At 44.8% G+C, this 19,461-nt stretch overlaps 1 protein-coding gene across 1 annotated transcript in view; it reads right to left on the bottom strand.

The window, feature by feature from the left end:
- Positions 1-686: 686 nt before the first annotated feature.
- Positions 687-19,461, bottom strand: part of LOC122943634 (complement factor H-related protein 2-like) — a 458,972-nt gene continuing 440,197 nt past the window's right edge. Inside the window, exon 9 of the mRNA XM_044301524.1 lies at positions 687-875. Coding sequence (XP_044157459.1) covers positions 862-875 — 14 coding nt within the window. The 3' untranslated portion in view covers positions 687-861. The remainder of the gene's footprint in view (positions 876-19,461) is intronic.

Raw genomic sequence — 19,461 nt, 5'->3', positions numbered from 1 at the left:
CATCTCCAGCCTGCCAGCGAACGATCGCCGCTGGCAGGCTGGAGATCCTGTCTCTTATCTTTCGATCCTGTGAATGCACGCGCCCGTGTGCGCGCGTTTACAGGAAATCTCGGTCTCGCGAGATGACGCGTATATGCGTCACTCTGCACAGAACTGCCAGAGGCGGTTAAAAAATGGCTATGCGAGTACGTGATTTACTGAATAATAACAATGATAAAATACATATACAGCAGTTATACCATATACAGGAATATAAAGTAAAGAAATAGTCACTTAGCTCAGATTAAATCTTGGTAAGCATTTGTTGCATGCGCACTATATTGTGGATAACAAAGAGATAAAGTAGCACAAAAAAGATGTCTTATTTAGAGCTTATCCTCTGTAACATGTAGGGATTATTTATACCCTTATTGCCAACACTGGGATGGGCCAGAATATTCCAGAAAATTCCTTAACAAGTATGTGTGCAGTGTGCATGTTCTAAACTGATCAGTTAGGGATGTTGTACTGTTCAGATATGTGCTAGGACAGGTAACAGTTTTATCTGTGAACTGTTGCGGATAGTCTTAAACGGATGAACCACTAACCCTTCCTTACACAGGGTTATTATGGCTTTGCTTTGTATTAATCAAACTGACAAGCTGCAGATGGAATACATGTATATCACCATAAAATATATATCTGTACCTTTTTTAAGATTTATTAAGTTTTATTTCTTTTCTGGAGCCACACAAAACTTATTACAATACAATACAAAGCAACTGGCTATTAGATTATTAGATTAAAGTGTTGTTGTTCCTGTTATTTTTATTTTATTTTTTTTCAGGCGTCAACTTTACATCCTGTATGTAGTTACTCTAATCACTTTGACGATTCTGAAAAACAAAAATAAATAAAATTAGTCTTTGTATCTAATGTTATAAATAAATTATGAAGAAAATAAAGATATAGGGACAGATTTATGAAACCAATCACAGCACAGATTTAATTTCTTATAGTGCTCTTGAAAAATGAAAGATGTACTCCATAACATTAAAGGCTATGTACACCTTTGGAGGCAATTTTTTTCTGATTGCATGTTACAAATTTTTGCTAAAATCTGGATGTATTTCTGGAGTGTAATAATATTACAGGCTATAGCTACTAGAGATACTGATTGCCTGATTAGGGGAATAAAAAATTCCTTCCCGACTCCAAAGTGGGGAAAATTAGCTTCTACCTCACAGTTTTTTTTTGCCTTCCTCTGGATCAACTTGCAGGATGACAGGCCAAACTGGATGGACAAATGTCTTTTTTGGGCCTTATGTACTATGTTACTATGTAATTGGCCTTTATTTAAAATATTGAGCTGTTCTGTCACAAAGGCTCAACTGTTTTTCTAGCTGTGTGACTGGTACTTTCACTTAGTGCTGGTCATCTAATAAACCTTATCTCTAAACTATTTATATCTAAAGTGTTTATATCTAAACACTAATTTAAGCCACATTCTTATCAGTAAGATATCGGATCTATAATGAGTCTTTAAAAGGTCAGAGAGCAGAGATAAGACGTGTCTGCTCCCCAAATGACAAGTCAGAAAATCCAAAGGTTGCTATTAGAGCATGTCAGCTCTGTAATATTTTTTAATAAAGACCAATTGAAAAAATTATTTTAGCTCAAAATTAGTACAATGCAATAATTTAAAAAAAATGCTCCCAAAAGGTGTACATAACTCAGCCCTATTTCACCTTAAGGACTTGGCCATTTTTTGCAAATCTGACCAGTGTCCCTTTAAGTGCTGATAATTTTAAAACACTTTGACTTATCCAGGCCATTCTGAAATAGTTGTTTCGTCACATATTGTACTTCATGACACTGGTAAAATGAAGTTAAAAAATAATATTTTTTTTTGCATAAAAAATACCTAATTTACCCAAAATTTAGAAAAATTTGCAAATTTCAAAGTTTCAGTTTGTCTACTTCTGTAATACATAGTACTACCCCCCAAAATTGCGATGACTTTACATTCCCCATATGTCTACTTCATGTTTGAATTATTTTGGGAATGATATTTTATTTTTTGGGGATGTTACAAAGCTTAGAAGTTTAGAAGCAAATCTTGAAATTTTTCAGACATTTACAAAAAACTATTTTTTTGGGACCACTACAGATCTGAAGTCACTTTGTGAGGCTTACATGATAGAAACCACCCAAAAATGACCCCATTCTATAAACTACACCCCTCAAGGTATTCAAAACTGATTTTACAAACTTCGTTAACCCTTTAGGTGTTGCACAAGAGTTATTGGCAAATGGGGATGAAATTTGAGAATTTCATTTTTTTGCCTAATTTTCAATTTTAACTCATTTTTTCCACTAACAAAGCAAGGGGTAACTTTCAAACAATACTGTATCTTTATTGCCCTGACTCTGCCGTTTACAGAAACACCCCATATGTGGCCGTAAACTACTGTACAGCCACACAGCGGGGCGTAGAGGGAAAGGTGCGCCGTATGGTTTTTGGAAGCCAGATTTTGCTGGACTGGTTTTTTGACACCATGTCCAATTTGAAGCCCCCCTGGAGTAGAAACTCCATAAAAGTGACCCCATCTAAGAAACTACACCCCTCAAGGTATTCAAAACTGAATTCAATACAATTTCAAAATTTCACTTTTTTGGCAGATTTTTCCATGTTTATATTTTTATTCCAGTTAAAAAGCAAGGGTTAACAGCCAAACAAAATTCATTTATGGCCCCGATTCTGTAGTTTACAGAAACACCGCATATGTGGTTGTAAACTGCTGTACGGGCACACGGCAGGGCGCAGAAGGAAAGGAATGCCATACGGTTTTTAGAAGGCAGATTTTGCTGGACAGTTTTTTTTTTACACCATGTCCCATTTGAAGCCCCCCTGATGCACCTCTAGAGTAGGAACTCCCAAAAAGTGACCCCATTTTAGAAACTACGGGATAGGGTTGCAGTTTTTTTTTGTACTTGTTTAGGGTACATATGATTTTTTTGGTTGCTCTATATTACACTTTTTGTGCGGCAAGGTAACAAGAAATAGCTTTTTTGGCACGTTTGTTTTTTTGTTATTTACAACATTCATCTGACAGGTTAGATCATGTAGTATTTTCATAGAGCAGGTTGTCACGGACGTGTATTCAATTTTTTTTATTTATGTAAGTTTTACACAATGATTTCATTTTTGAAACAAAAAAAATCATGTTTTATTGTTTCCATAGTCTAAGAGCCATAGTTTTTTCAGTTTTTGGGCGATTATCTTGGGTAGCGTCTCATTTTTTGCGGGATGAGATGACTGTTTGATTTGCGACTTTTTTGATCACTTTTATTACCTTTTTTGGGAAGTAAGGTGGGCAAAATTTTCTCATAGTTTTTTTATTTTTATGGCGTTCACCGTGCGTGGAAAGTAACATGACAGTTTTATAGATCAGGTCGTTACGGACGCAGCGATACCTAATATGTGTAGTGTATTTTATTTTTTTAAATTTTTATTCAGTGATAAATGTTTTTTTTTTATCTTAACTTTTTTTAAAAAAAATTTGACCCAGACCCACTTGGTTCTTGAAGAGCCAGTGGGTCTGATGTCTGTATAATACAGTATAGTACACTATATAGGGTACTGTACTGTATTTTACTTACACTTTGTCTGAACAGATCTATGCCTTTAGAATAGATCTGTTCAGCACCATGGACAGCAGGATGCCTGAGAAGGCGTCCTGTTGCCATGGGGCTGTCTGGGGGCTCTCTCCCATCGGGGGCTGCAAAGAAACAGCAGCCCCCTGATGGGAGAGGGAGAGTGCTCCCTGAGCGGTTAACCTTTTCCATACAGCGGTCTGTACGGGCCACTGTATGGAAAGGGTTAAACGGCTGACATCGTATCACTGATGTCAGCCGTTTATACCAGGGTGTCAGCAATGTGCTGACACCCTGGTATACCCACTAGACGCCAACGATTATTCAAGGGGAGGCGGGCGGGGGATCGCGATCCCGCCTGCCGCACTGCCCGCCTCCTGCACCGCCTGCGACACCCGTCCACATAATCTCATTCAGGGGTGCAGGGGGGGTTAATAAAACTTGATTTTGGGCATTTTAAATTTTGATCCCCGCGGTCAGAGACCGCGGGGATCAGAATCTGCTAAAAGCGCAGCAAACCGCAGGTCTGAATTGACCTGCGGTTTGCTGCGATCGCCGATATGGGGGGGTCCCCCCCCCCCCGGCGTTGTGACGGGATTCTGGCTGAATGATTTCAGCTGGCATCCTGTTCGGATTAACCCCCGGGGCGCCGCAATCTTATTTTAAACTCATGACGTACCGGTACGTCAGGGGTCCTTAAGGACTCGGGAAACATGCCGTACCGGTATGTCATGCGTCCCTAAGGGGTTAAGAATATTTCTGTCGCTAAATAATTAAATGCATACTGAAATACAATTTATGTTAAATAAATGAATAGCAATGATGAAAACACTTATAATTACTATGAAAAGTATATAATTTACAGAGCACCTATCCTTGCCTAATATGTGTGATCACTTGGTACAAACCGCTCATCCTCCCATGCTCCCACCTTTTATACATGGGCTCCACCTCCTGAAACATTCCTATATTCTCTGCTGTGTAGGTCTGCAATTCCTCCCTTCCTGACACATCTGCGCATAGCCAGTGTTGGGGGGGGGATTTGGCAATCGCCCAGGGCTGCCGCGGGCTCCCCCTGCTACAGTGCTGCTGTTCAACTGAACGTCCGTGGAAGTGATGGGGGGACAGCTGAAAAGCACACTTTAAACTGCAGTTTCCTGGCCAGCTGACTAAGCAGTAGAGAGCCGGGACTGTGGCAGTGTTCCCTCTAAGCTGCGCAGTTCAGAGGGCCTGGCGGGTATTGGGCTGAGATTGCCGGTACCTGTTTTTTTTTGCCCATTGACGGTAATTTCATCAGCTTCATTGGTTCCTCTGTCAGTCACTGCTGACTGAGGAAGAGAGCAGCAGGAGTTGCTGGCTTCCCAGCTGCTTAGGAGTCCATGCTCTGTCTCCATATAAATATATAAATATATATATATATATATATATATATACACACACACTCACCTAAAGAATTATTAGGAACACCTGTTCTATTTCTCATTAATGCGATTATCTAGTCAACCAATCACATGGCAGTTGCTTCAATGCATGTAGGGTTGTGGTCCTGGTCAAGACAATCTCCTGAACTCCAAACTGAATGTCAGAATGGGAAAGAAAGGTGATTTAAGCAATTTTGAGCGTGGCATGGTTGTTGGTGCCAGACGGGCCAGTCTGAGTATTTCACAATCTGCTCAGTTACTAGGATTTTCACACACAACCATTTCAAGGGTTTACAAAGAATGGTGTGAAAAGGGAAAAACAGCCAGTATGCGGCAGTCCTGTGGGTGAAAATGCCTTGTTGATGCTAGAGGTCAGAGGAGAATGGGCTGACTGATTCAAGCTGATAGAAGAGCAACGTTGACTGAAATAACACTCGTTACAACCGAGGTATGCAGCAAAGCAATTGAAGCCACAACACGCACAACCTTGAGGCAGATGGGCTACAACAGCAGAAGACCCCACCGGGTACCACTCATCTCCACTACAAATAGGAAAAAGAGGCTACAATTTGCACGAGCTCACCAAAATTGGACTGTTGAAGACTGGAAAAATGGTTTCTTGAACATGACAATTCACAGCACTAACATGGCCCCCACAGTCACCAGATCTCAACCCAATAGAGCATCTTTGGGATGTGGTGGAACAGGAGCTTCATGCCCTGGATGTGTATCCCTCAAATCTCCATCAACTGCAAGATGCTATCCTATCAATATGGGCCAACATTTCTAAAGAATGCTATCAGCACCTTGTTGAATCAATGCCATGTAGAATTAAGGCAGTTCTGAAGGGAAAAGGGGGTCCAACACCGTATTAGTATGGTGTTCCTAATAATTCTTTAGGTGAGTGTATATCGCTTGGGAGTACCTGCTCTATGTCCATATATGGATTCAGTGCTTATGGAAGTCCCTGCTCTAGTTATGGCTGTGGCCATATATGGAGTCAGTGCTATGAAGATTAAAGGAGTATCCCCAAGCATGCTTGGGAACACTCTGTTTATTTAAGTTTTATTTAGCCTCTATTTTTGAAGTGTTTTTGCTGAGATTTAAACTAACAACCATCTATGTTAAAGGAAAGAGCCTTAACCACTGAGCCAATTTAAAACTGTTGCAGATATATTATGGCTAAAACCTCAGTAGTAGGTTCCAATGTATTATGTATTCATATACAGCAGAAGTATCATTTCATATTTTTTTGTAATTGCAAAAACAAATTGTCGCAAAGTACATTTGTAATTGCAAAAAAATATAAACTGATACTTTTGATCTATATGAATACACAATACATGTGAAACTTAAACTACTACAATTTTTGCCATAGTATATCTGTAGTAGTTTAACGTTGAGCTCTATAGCTCAGTGGTTAAGGCTCTAGCCGTTAATGTAGATGGTTGAGAGTTCTAATCCCAGCAGAAACACTTCAAAAATAGAGGCTAAATCAAACTTAAATAAACAAGGTGTCCCCAACAGTGAAAAGTTTGATTTTGTTTAAAGAAGAAAGAGTAAAAATGTAAAATATACCCCAAACCACACCAATCTTTTTAACCTAAGTAAACTTGGCTGGTAAGTAGTGTTGGGCGCGAATATTTGAATTGCGAATATTAATCGTGAATATCGTCCTTCGAGAATTTGCGAATATTTAGAATATAGTGATATATATTCGCAATTTTGAATATTATTTTTTTTTTTTCCATCTGTAACCTCCCTTCTTTCTTGTGGGCCAATGAGAAGGCTTCAATATCTTTGTCAGAGCTTAGCAACATCCCTAGCAACAATAGGAAAGTTGCCTACCCCTTACTATATAAGAAACTCCCCAGCAGCCATTTTCTACAGTTTTTTTAAGTTCTGAGAGAGACAGCAGTGCCATAGAACGTAGATGTTGCAGTGCAGTGTGTTAGGTAGTGTGATAGGTTCTGCTGTCCATACATACATGCAGACCTGCTAAAATGTGAAGTTTCACATATTGCGCCAAAATATTTGCATCTTTAGTGTCGATTAGCGCAATTGAAAATATATTGGAGCACTCTATCTGCATATAAAGCCATTTTTAATGTTCTGTCGTGCCAACTATTTTCTCAAGTCTCAGGAAACTTCCAGCCTGTATTTCGCATGAATTGCGCGAATATTACATTGCCGATTTTTCGCAATCAAGAAAATAATCTCGAATTTGCAAATATATGATGAATATTTGCCCAAATATTCGTGAAATATCGCAAATTCGAATATAGCCCTTGCTGCTCACCACTACTGGTAAGGTGGCAACCCTAAGAGCAACCCCACTCAGGACCTCTATAGGCCCCCTCACTACAGCAAGCCCAGCCTCAGTCAATGCTCAAAAGGTTAGGAAGCTAGAGTCAGGCTGTTATGTGAGGAGCGCAATCCTGGTGCCACCTCCTCCTTCTACTTACCATGCTGCTGCTCTAGGGTAAAAGCTAAGATGGATTTGTTAGAAGGGGGTTTGTGACGTCACTGGTCGCATGCTCCTTAGGCTACATTCCCATCACCATTTAGCTTTCCATTCTTCTGATCTGTCAGAAGATGAAAGAGAAGAAAAAAAGGATCCTGCAAAAACATGGATCCTGTTGCATCAGTTGTCATCCATTTGAGCCATTTCCATCTGAGATCTATTTTGGAGACAAAGGAAGGCCTGCATGCAGTACTTCTTTTTCCATCCAAAAAAACTGATCTCAGATGAAAATTGCTCAAAGGATGACAACTGTTGCAACAGGATCCGTTTTTTTACAGCATCCTGTTTTTTCTCTCTCTCTTTTTCTGACGGATTAGAAGAGCGGAAAGCTAAACGGTGATGTAAACTCAGCCTTAATGGTCACATGACCAAATGTGACAGAGCTTTCCTTGTGCACAGACTGCTGGAGCTTGTGAAGGTACTTTGGGAGAGAGGGGTTGTGTATGCCTGCAAGCGTCCATGTGAAGGAGGGTCTAGTGGTGTGCAGTGCATTCCTGGGGTACATGCTGTATGATGACCCACTCCATTTCTGTAGCTTTTTGTGAGGAAAGGGACCTCATTTCTGTGAGGGGAGGGTAATTTGGGGTATTCTGGGGGCCATGAGGGTGCAGATCTGTGTGTGGGAGGGTTATGGGGTGTAAATCTGTGAGGGGGTGCATTAGGTGTATTCTGGGGGCCATGCAGTTACAGATCTGTGTGTGGGGCTTTATGGGGTTTAAGTTTGTGAGGTGGGGGGACATTTGGTGTTTTCTGGGGCCATGAGGGTGCAGATCTGTGTGAGGGGCTTTATGGGGTGTAAGTCTGTGTGTGTGGGGGGGGGGGGGGGGGAAGGGGGGTGTCAACATTTACAGAATGGGACTGTGTTGTTGGTACTGTACATTATTACAAGATTTGTGGCCCTTTTGATTTTGCCCAGGGCCACATTTGGTCTACATCTGGCCCTGCATCTAGGGAAGCTATCCTCTGCCCCTCGTGTTATGGCACAGGACACTCACAAAGTCACAGTGGCTGTTCTCCCTGCTGTGGTGCCGAGTAATGCCGAAAACATTTATATTTAAATTGTTAAGTATATGTTAATTTTGTATGTTAATTATTCTACATGTGCTATGTATAGAAAAGGTCTATATATTATTATTTGTTTATTGCTACTGATATAATCTAATTAGGCAATCTCATCTAGCTAATGTAACCTAATATAGCATGGCAATTTGAGCCTGATATTAATTCTTTATTAGTGGTGGGCACTTGTGTGGGGTCATATTTAGGGTTGAGCAAACCCAAACTTTAAAGTTCGGGTTCGTACCGAACTTTATGATTTTTGGACCCCGAACCCGAACTTTTCAGTAAAAGTTCAGGTTCGGGTTCAGTGTTCGGCAAGTTAATGGCAGAGTTAATGCAGAGCAGCCAATCAACAAGCATTTAACTTGTGTGCCCTTAGAAGCCATCACAGCCATGCCTACTAATGGGATGGCTGTGATTGGCCAGTGCAGCATGTGACCCAGCCTCTATATAAGCTGGAGTCACTCTACTCTTATTAGTGTAGGGAGAGGATGCTGCTGGTGTGAGGGAGAGAATAGGAAATAATCTTTTATCAGAAGTGCTTGTTAACTCAGTGATCTACAGTGATTTTGTTCTGTGGGTGCAGTGCACCATTTTTTTTACCCTTCCCTGAGCCCAGTGACACATAAAAATGACTTTTATCCGTCTGTTAGTTAGGTGGGCATCGGCGGCCATTTTATGCAAGTTCAGTGCACCAGCACAGCATATGTGCATTTGTGACAGTCAAATACAAGCTTGAAATACTGCAATTATATTCTGGGTTTAAAAAAAAATTAAAAAAATAACCCAATTTTTGCAAGACCCTACATCTGGGGCCTTTGCTGCAATAGTCACAGTGAAATACAAGCTTGAAATAATGCAATAATATTCTGGGTTTAAAAAAACACCCATTTGTGACAATACCCTACATATGGTGCCTTTTCTGCATTTGTCACTGTGAAATACAAGCTTGAAACACAGCAATAATATTTTGGGTTTAAAAAAACTCAAATTTTTGACAATACCCTACATCTGGGCCTTTGCTGCATTTGTCACTGTGAAATACAAGCTTGAAATACTGCAATTACCGTATATTCTGAGTTTAAAAAAACACAAATTTTTCGCAATATCCTACATCTGGGGCCTTTGGTGCATTTGTCACTGTGAAATACAAGCTTGAAATACTGCAAAAATATTCTGGGTTTAAAAAAACTTCCATTTTTGGCAATACCCTACATCTGGGGTATTTGCTGCATTTATCACAGTGACATACAAGCTTGAAATACTGCAATAATATTGTGGGTTTAAAAAAATACCCATTTTGGGCAAGATACTAAATCTGCAGCCTTTGCTGCATTTGTCACAGTGAAGCGTTACATACTGCAGTTATATTCTGTTATTTTAAAAAAACACCCATTTTGGGCAAGATAATAAATTTGCGGCCTTTGCTGCATTTGTCACAGTGAAATACAAATCAGTCAATACTGCAGTTACATTGTTGGTTGACAAATTAACATTTTTTGGGACCGTGAAGTAATTGTATAAAATTCGCCTGTCACACTGTTGTGTGATCTCAAGAAGTTTTTCCTCTTTATGACACAGACACTGCCTTACTCTCAGTGAACTAAATTGTTGACTATTGGCGGTTACATTTTTTTGCCTGACATAAATCAACTGTTATTTTGGTGGGTGAATGCAAAGAATGAGGAGAGCGTCAAATAAGGGACGTGGCCCCGGTTGTGGTGCTTCAGGTGGAGCTCCTGTTGCAGGGACAGGACGTGGTCGATCTGTGCCAGCTACATGCACAAGTGAAACACGTCCCTCAGGTGCGGGTAGGCGACAGAACCTTCAGCGTTATTTGGTCGGGCCTAATGCAGCTCTACGAATGGTGAGACCAGAACAAGTACAGGCGATAGTAGATTGGGTGGCTGACAGTGCCTCAAGTTTCTTCACATTGTCTCCCACCATGTCTCCTGCAGCCCATGTCCATCAGTCCTTCACCTCACCCTCTTGCAAATCAGCCAAGCAGTCTGAGCCCCAAGTCATGGAGCTGACTCTTCTGCTTTTTGATGACTGGATTTTGCAGAGCCATCCACATAACCCTGCCCCAGAAATGGAAGAGATTCAGTGCACCGATGCCCAACCACTTATGTTTCAGGATGAGTACATGGGAGGACCACCACAGCACGTCTCGGATGATGACGAAACACAGGTGCCAACTGCTGTGACTTTCTGCAGTGTGCAGACGGACAAGGAGGGTAGGGGTGAAGACTTGGTGGAAGATGATGTGGAGGACGATGAGGTCCTCAACCCCACATTGAATCAAGGTCATGTGAGTGACCTGTGTAGTTCGAAGGAAGAGGCAGTGGTCGCACAGAGCCACCAGCACAGCAGAAGAGGGAGCAGGGTGCAAAAGCAGAGTGGCCGTCCCCTAAACAGTACCCCTGCTACTGCCCACCGCAGCAAGGGACCGAGCACACCAAAGCCAGCTCTAAGGAGTTCCCTGGCGTAACAGTTCTTCAGACAATGTGCTCACGACAAGACACGAGTAAATGCATGCTGTGCAATCAGAGCCTGAAGCGAGGCATAAACGTTCGCAACCTGAGCACAACCTGCATGACCAGGCATTTAAGTGCAAAGCACGAGCTGCAGTGGATTAGACACCTCAAAAACCAAGAAAGGTCTCTGGCTCCTCTTGCTTCCTCTTCTGCTGCAGTCTCGGACTCTTCATCCACCTCTGGAGTGACAGTGGCACCTGCCCCCCCGCAAACAGAGGATCTGCCAGCAACGCCACCACCTGGGTCACAAATCATCTCCACAATGTCCCATGGAAGCGTTCACCTCTCTATCTCCCGAACACTGGGGCGAACATACCCACCTGCGATCCCTGGCCCTGAATGCCAGCATTTCAAAATTACTGGCCTTTGAAATGCTGTCATTCCATCTGGTGGAGACGGAGAGTTTTAAAAGCCTTATGGCAGTGGCTGTCAGACAGTACGTCGTGCCCAGCCGCCACTACTTTTCCAGGCGAACGATCCCTTCCCTGCACAACCAAGTGGGGGACAAAATCAGGTGTGCGCTGTGCAACGCCATCTGTGGCAAGGTCCACCTAACTACGGATACGTGGACCAGTAAGCATGGTCAGGGACATTATATCTCCCTAACAACAACTGGGTAAATGCAGTGGCGGCTGTGCCTGAGGTGGATAGCAGTTCGGCGCAAGTCCTTCCACCATGAGGATTGCAGGGCGCTTCTCTTTGCCTCCTGTTGATTCCTCCTCCTACTCCACTTCCTTATCCTCTACCACCTCCTCATCCGGTCAGCCTAACACCTTCACCACCAACTTCAGCACAGCCAGGGGAAAACGACAGCAGGCAGTTTTAAAACATACCTATTTGGGGGACAAACCCCACACCGTGCAGGAGCTGTGGACGGGCATGGAACAACAGACCTATGAGTGGTTGGTGCCAGTGAGCCTCAAGCCCGGCCTGGTGGTGTGCGATAATGGGCAAAATCTCGTAGCAGCTCTGGGTCTAACTGGTTTGATGCACATCCCTTGCCTGGCGCATGTGCTGAATTTGGTAGTGCAGAGGTTTCTTAAAAATTACTCCGATGTGTCAGAACTACTGCAGAAAGTGCAGGCTGTCTGTGCATGCTTTTGGCGTTCTCACCCTGCTGCTCGCCTGTCTGCGCTGCAGCGTAACTTCGGCCTTCCCACTCACCGCCTCATATGCGACGTGCCCACCTTGCACATGCTGGCCAGATTGTGCGAGCAGCAGCAGGCCATAGTGGAGTTTCAGCTGCAGCACGCACGGGTGAGTTGCTCTGCGGAACAGCACCAATTCACCACCAACGACTGGGCCTCCATGCAAGACCTGTGTTCCTTGTTGCTCTCTTTCGAGTACTTCACCAACATAGCCAGTGCCGATAACGCCGTTCTCAGCGTTACTATCCCAATTCTATGCCTTCTTGAAAAAATGCTTTGAGCGATGATGGAAGAGGATGTGGCACAGGAGGAGAAGGAGGAGGAGAAGGAAGAGGGATCATTTCATAGGGTTTCAGGCCAGTCATTCACAAGTGGATCCGAGGGTGAGTTCCTGCACCCACAAACGCCAAGTACACAATTGTCCAGCCAGGGCACAGTTCTGGAGGATGACGAGGTGGAAGATGAGGAGGAGGAGATGGAGGAACCTTGTTCACAGCAGGGTTGTAAAGCCGTTTGTGGAGTGTATAAGTGGAAAAAAGTAAGAGTCTTTTTGCCATTTAGCGGTGCAGTTATATGTTCTAAAGCCATTTTGGGCATGTATTAGTGGCAAAAAAATATCTATTATTTGCCATTCAGTGGTGCAGTTATATGTTGTAAAGCCTTTTGTGGCGTGTATAAGTGGAAAAAAATTGGGGCCTATTTGCTGTTCAGCCGTGAAGTTATATGTTCTAAAGCCCTTTTTGGCGTGTATTAGTGGCAAAAAATATATATTATTTGCTGTTCAGCAGTGTAGGTATATGTTCTAAAGTCCTTTTTGGCGTGTATTAGTGGCAAAAAAAATATATATTTACCATTTAGCGGTGCAGTTACTTGTTCTAAAGCCTTTTGTGGAGTGTATAATTGGAAAAAAGTAAGGGCCTATTTGCCATTCAGCGGGGTAGTTATATGTTCTAAAGCCCTTTTTGGCATGTATTAGTGGCAAAAAATATATATTATTTGCCGTTCAGCAGTGTAGGTATATGTTCCAAAGCCCTTTTTGGCGTATATTAGTGAATAAAAAAAAGGGCTCATTAGCCGTTGTTTGGTGAAGTGAGAAAATTACAGACTTTTTTTAGGTGTTTTAATTTCCTTTTTATTTATTCATTTTTATCTAACAGCATTTCAGACAGAGAAGTGCAAGGCCATGCACAGGGAAGTAGCATAGGCCTAAAAGTTTCTGGCACAAGCACAGGTCACAGCAGAGTAAGGGGGCCTGACAGCAGGAGTCACAGGAAAAGGCCTGAGCTCCCGGTGTCATCTAGCGGTCATGTCTTGACCAGCAACCCAGCGGTTCTTGAATGATTGACACGGTCATGCACTTCATCCCAAGTGACATTAGACACCCCCAGCTAAGAGTCGGTGGGTTCATCAGACACAACCCTTAGTTGGCATGGCCCAGGAGCAGGCCCTGTGTCCTCACCTGTCCTCAAACTGCCTCTGTCCTTTTTTGTTCCCTAAGCCAGAGAAGTATTATATGCTGTGGGCTCAGCTTCACTATACAGCGAGGAAGAGCTACTAGAGGACAGTCAGTAGCTACTGGCCAGCCAAGATGTGGAGGACATTCGCCGCTTCCTCCAGTAGGCGTGCAAGTAGTGATGAGGAGAGTGGCGTGGGAGCTGGTGTTGCGAGCGGCCAGGCTCCTGACCCAGAGACCGTTGAGGCGGACATCAGTGAAGTGCAGACAGTACTCTATGATGATGATGATGTACGTAGATGATCGCACTTGGGAGCCGGGTGAATTAGGGGGCTTCATCATCATCGGGAGAAGAGGGTGGCAGCTTGCCCATGAGGCATGGGCGGAGCCAGAAAGTCGGTAGCGTGGCCGGGAATTAGCAGGGTTGCAGCAGTGCCAGTGGGAGGTCGGGAGCCAAACATGGGCGGGATAGACCACCTGCTTTGCAGGAGCCTACCTGCCCGGAAAGTAGTGGTGCAGGCGTTCATGGAAGCAGCGGCGGTAGCAGTCAGTCAGTGCAGAGTATTGGGGGTAAAATCACCTATTCGGCAGTGTGGCAGTATTTTGTTAAGCCGCCAGAGGAGGGGAACATGGCCATTTGTATAATCTGCAGGCAGAAGGTGAAGCATGGCATATATGCAGCGTCACCATAAAGTGACCTGGGAGAACCGTGGCTCCGATATGGTGGTCCAGCCTGCCGCAGCAACTGCTGCATCACCCAGTGGCACGCACCCGATTTAAGGCAGTCAAGGCTCCACCACCTCAGCCGAAGGGAGCTGTCTGTCCTTCCCATCACCTGCTGGTCCTGATGCCCCTGCTCCTCCTCCTAGTCAGTCATTCCGTCAGCAATTGATCGCCGAAGTGATTGCCAAGAAAACAACAGTATGCGTGCACTCATCCAATGTCGCAGAATCTGAATGTGCTCCTGGCCAAGTTGCTGGTGCGGCAGTCCCTCCCTTTCCAACTGATGGCTTGTCAGGGACAATACATGTCCTTTACAGCCCACTCGGTGAATGTGGTTTCTGCACAGCCACACCAGCAACTTGGCCAGGTGACGCCGCTTCTGCCTCCATGTACTCACGCCGTTGGTCCTGCGACAATGTCCGCCTCTGACTCCTCATCCTCCACCGTGTCCTCAGCCTCCACTGCAGGGGCAATTAACAGTGCCTCTCCAGCATACCACATTTTCAGGACGCGGCAGTGTCACGCTGTTCTGCACCTCATTTGCCTGGGCGAATGGAGTCACACAGGGAAGGAACTGCTCCTTGTCCTTCATCAAGAAAGCGAATCCTGGCTTTCTGTGTGACAACTCAAAAATAGGAACCATGGTGACCGACAACGGGAAGAACATGGTGTCGACGCTGCACACGTGTTTAATCTGGTTGTCAATCGGTTCCTGAAGTCTTACACCCATCTGCAAGACATCCTAAAAATGGCCAGGAAATGTTGCATGCACTTCAGCCACTCGTACACCGCAAAGCACACCCTCCTTGAGCTTCAGCGGCAGAGCATCCCCCAACATAGGCTGATATGCAATGTTTCCATCTGTTGGAATTCCACCCTCCATATGTTGGACCGACTATACGAACAAAGAAAAGCCATAAACGATTTCTTGATGATCCAAGCGGACAGGAGTACTCCCCTGCGTAAGTTCGATGTCAGCCAGTGGCAGCTCATGCGTGACACCTGCTGTTTGCTCAGGCCCTTTGAGGAGGCCACGTTATTTGTCAGTCGCCAGGACTACAGGATGAACAATGTAATTCCACTGCTTCATGTCCTGGAACAGATGCTGGTAAATCTGGCTGGTCAGGGGACTGGAGACGTGGCGCCTAGATCTCACGGCCACATGAGCCCAGTGAGGGCTGAACTGGAGGAGGAGGAGGACATTGAAGCACAAGCAATGTTTAGCAAAATGGGTGGTTTTTCTACACAGGTGACAGGAGAGGAGGAGCAGGAGCAGCCAGAGAAGCTACAGGGCGATGAGGAAGACGAGCAGAGGACAGAGACACACCATAGCAGTATGCAGTGGAGATGGAGGCAGGGAGTCCCTCTGAGTTACTTGCACAAATGGCCCAATGCATGCTCACTTGCTTCCGTAGTGACAGCCGAATTGTCACCATTCGGCAGAGGGAGGATTTCAGGCTCTCCACCTTATTGGACCCTCGCTACCGGTCCAAAATGGGGGGTCTTTATTTTTTATTTTTTTTTTATTTTTTTATTTTTTACACCCGCTGAGAGGGATGACAAACTGAAGTACTATACAGACATCCTATGTAGTGAGTTGGTCGCTGCCTATCTGCGCCATCGTCCATCCTCTCGCGGGTCTGACCGAGGGGGCCCTCTGTGCTTACATTCCTTTGCCATGGCTGCTGTAGCAGGGGGAGGGGGGTACAAGCAGTTTCAGATCCATCAGCAACAACAAGAGTCTAGAGTCGCTGATGAGCAGCTTTCTTCACCCGCCTAGTGAAGAAACTACTTACCAGCAGCAGCTTGACCTGGAGCAGGACCTGAACCAGCAGGTGGTGGCAAACTTGGACAGCACCCTGCCACCCCACATTGAAGATCCACTGGACTACTGGGCAACCAAACTGGATTTGTGGCCACAACTGGCCGAGTTTATCCTGGAAAAGCTGTCTTGCCCGGCAAGTAGTGTGGCATCAGAGCTGTTGTTTAGAGCAGTGGGGACCATAGTTACCACAAGAAGAACTCTCCTGTCCACCAAAAATGTGGAGAGACTGACTTATGTCAAGATGAATCAGGTGTGAATAAGCTAGGATTTCCACCCATCAATGCCTGATGCATCAGACTAGATCATCCATGGTGCCACAACAACACTGACAAAAGAGAATGGTTTATTTTAGCTACCTGCCTCAGCTACTATTCTGATGCCGCCACCAGCCTGACGCTACACATCTGATACCAAGTGCTCCTTCTTTCAGCCACCATCATCAGCGGGTACTGTTATTGCCACCCACCTCCCCTCTCTGTCACCGAGTCACTCTGTGGTCTCCTGATGCTGCTGCAACCTCCACACTATGTCACCTTGCCACTCTGCGGCCTTCTAATGCTGCTGCCAGCTCCACACTATGTCACCTTGCCACTCTGGTCTCCTCATGCTTCTGCCACCTCTACGCTATGTCACCTTGCCACTCTGTGGTCTCCTCATGCTGCTGCCACTTCCACACTATGTCACCTTGCCACTCTGTAGTCTCCTCATGCTGCTGCCACCTCTACGCTATGTCACCTTGCCACTCTGTGGTCTCCTCATGCTGCTGCCACCTCCACACTATGTCACCTTGCCAATCTGTGGTCTTCGGATGCTACCTACACCTATACACTATGTCACCTTCCAGTGGTATTGTGATGCTGCTGCCACCTCCACCCTATGTCAATTTGCCACATTGTGGTTCCTCATGCTGCTGCCACCTCCACACTATGTCACCTTGCCACTTTGTGGTCTCCTAATGCTGCTGCTACCTCAACACTATGTCAAGATGACATAGTGTAGAGGTGGCAGCAGCATGAGGAGACCACAGAATGGCAAAGTAACATATTGTGGAGGTGGCAGCAGCATCAGGAGGCCACAGAGTGGCAAGGTAACATAGTGTAGAGATGGCAGAAGCATCAGGAGGAGGCCACAATGTTGCACAAGGACAGTGTGGAGGTGGCAGCAGCATGAGGAGGCCACAGAGTGGCAAGGTGACATAGTGTTGAGGTAGCAGAAGCATCAGGAGACCACAGAGTGGCAAAGTGACATAGTATGGAGGTGGCAGCAGCTTCATGAGACCACAAATTGGCAAGGTGACATAGTGTGAAGGTAATGTGAAGGTGGCAGCAGCATCAGGAGATGACAGTGTTGTCATTGTGAAACACTGTGGCCTCCTCCTGGTGCTGCTACCACCTCCACACTATGTTACCTTGCCACTCTGTGGCCTCCTGATGCTGCTGCCACCTCTACAATCTGTTACTTTGCCACTCTTTGGTCTCCTCATGCTGCTGCCACCTCCACACTGTGTCACTTTCCCACTCTTTGGTCTCCTCATGCTGCTGCCACCTCCACACTATGTCACCTTGCCACTCTGTGGTCTCCTTATGCTGCTGACACCTACACACTATGTCACCTTGCCATTCTGTGGCCTCCTGATGCTGCTCTGCTAGAATATTACTGTCTGATTGGAACGCTAAAACCAAATAATGAACTTTAAAACTTTATTTATTAAAACCGCAGTCAACTTATAACTCAAAGATATCAGGCTAGGGTATATCCCCAAGGTGTGGGGAAGAGATATACAGGTTGCTTTTGTATCTCCTATCCCTGAATCTATTACTAGGGTATAGGAGGGTGTTATCTCAAAACCCTATTAAGAATTGATAACACCGAATTGGCAACACCGTCAATGTGCGCATCAGTGTTAGGCCCCATGCACACGGCCGTGTGCGGGCCGTGGAACCGCGGCCTGGATCCCTCCTGAGAGCAGGAGCGCACGGCGTCACTGGTTGCTATGACGCCGTGCGCTCCCTGCTGCCGGCACAGTACAGTAATATACTGGTATAGATCATACCAGTGTACTACTGTATTGCGGCGGCAGCAGGGAGCGCACGGCCGTGTGCATGGGGCCTTACTCTGGAATCTGGACATAGACACCTCCTTAAACATAAGGTAGGTGTATTGTCCAGTATCCTATCACTGCTAAACAAGAGCTCACTATAGGGATAGTACTATGGTGTGTGTAAAAACCTGCAGGAGTCCAGGTGAAAACAGCTGATTAATCACTCTGAACACCTCCGATAGTAACACTATCCCTGAGTACAGGCCTCACTACAAGTAACTTTATGAAGGAAAGGTCTCGGATACAATGAGGATCCTCTAAAACGTCATCTTTATTGATCATAGATAAACAGCGGACACAGCCACTTAATACACGGAATACAGACGTTGACGCGTTTCGGGTTCAAGACCCTTAGTCGTCACAGAGTTGCACAGTGTAACCCCACTATTTAAAGGAGTTTAGTGCCCATCCCTCCAAAATTCTGGGGGGGGGGAGCCACTAACACTATTGGTTATCACGCTGTGCATCACACCCTTCTTTTAACACATTAATCACATGTTAAATTGGTTGCACACTGTGCTGGAGCTCTCAATCCATTTTAACCCTTAGGGTGCTATGATCCTTTCTTGCAAAACAAATACAGGGAAAGGAGAGAAACAGCACAGTGTGAACAGCATAATCCATACAACAGATAAAAACATACATTTCAAAACCAAAATGGCCTAATACTTTCCAGTGGATTAAAGATTAGAAAAATACATATATACTTTATTTTCAAATTGATACTAGCACAGAAGCAACGACAGTTATTGTTTTAGTAACAATTTACGTTGCTGTTTGATGTATATCAGGAGCACGATCCGTTACAAATATGATGTATTTCACACCACGCGGGAATTCCCATTCCAATTCAATCCCCAGGAATCGTGTTACCATGCTTCTGAGCGGATAGGGGGGAAGGAAAGAAAACCGCACAGTGTGAACAATACACTTTATACAGCAGATGAAAACATGGATAAGAACCGATGTCCTCTGATTGAATGCAGATTTGGAAAGATTCCATGCTTATAGATTTCAGGATCATACTGCAGCCA

Source organism: Bufo gargarizans, chromosome 7 (assembly GCF_014858855.1).
Source record: "Bufo gargarizans isolate SCDJY-AF-19 chromosome 7, ASM1485885v1, whole genome shotgun sequence".
NCBI classification, from domain to species: Eukaryota; Metazoa; Chordata; class Amphibia; order Anura; family Bufonidae; genus Bufo; species Bufo gargarizans.
This window is presented reverse-complemented; position numbering and strand designations above follow the sequence as displayed.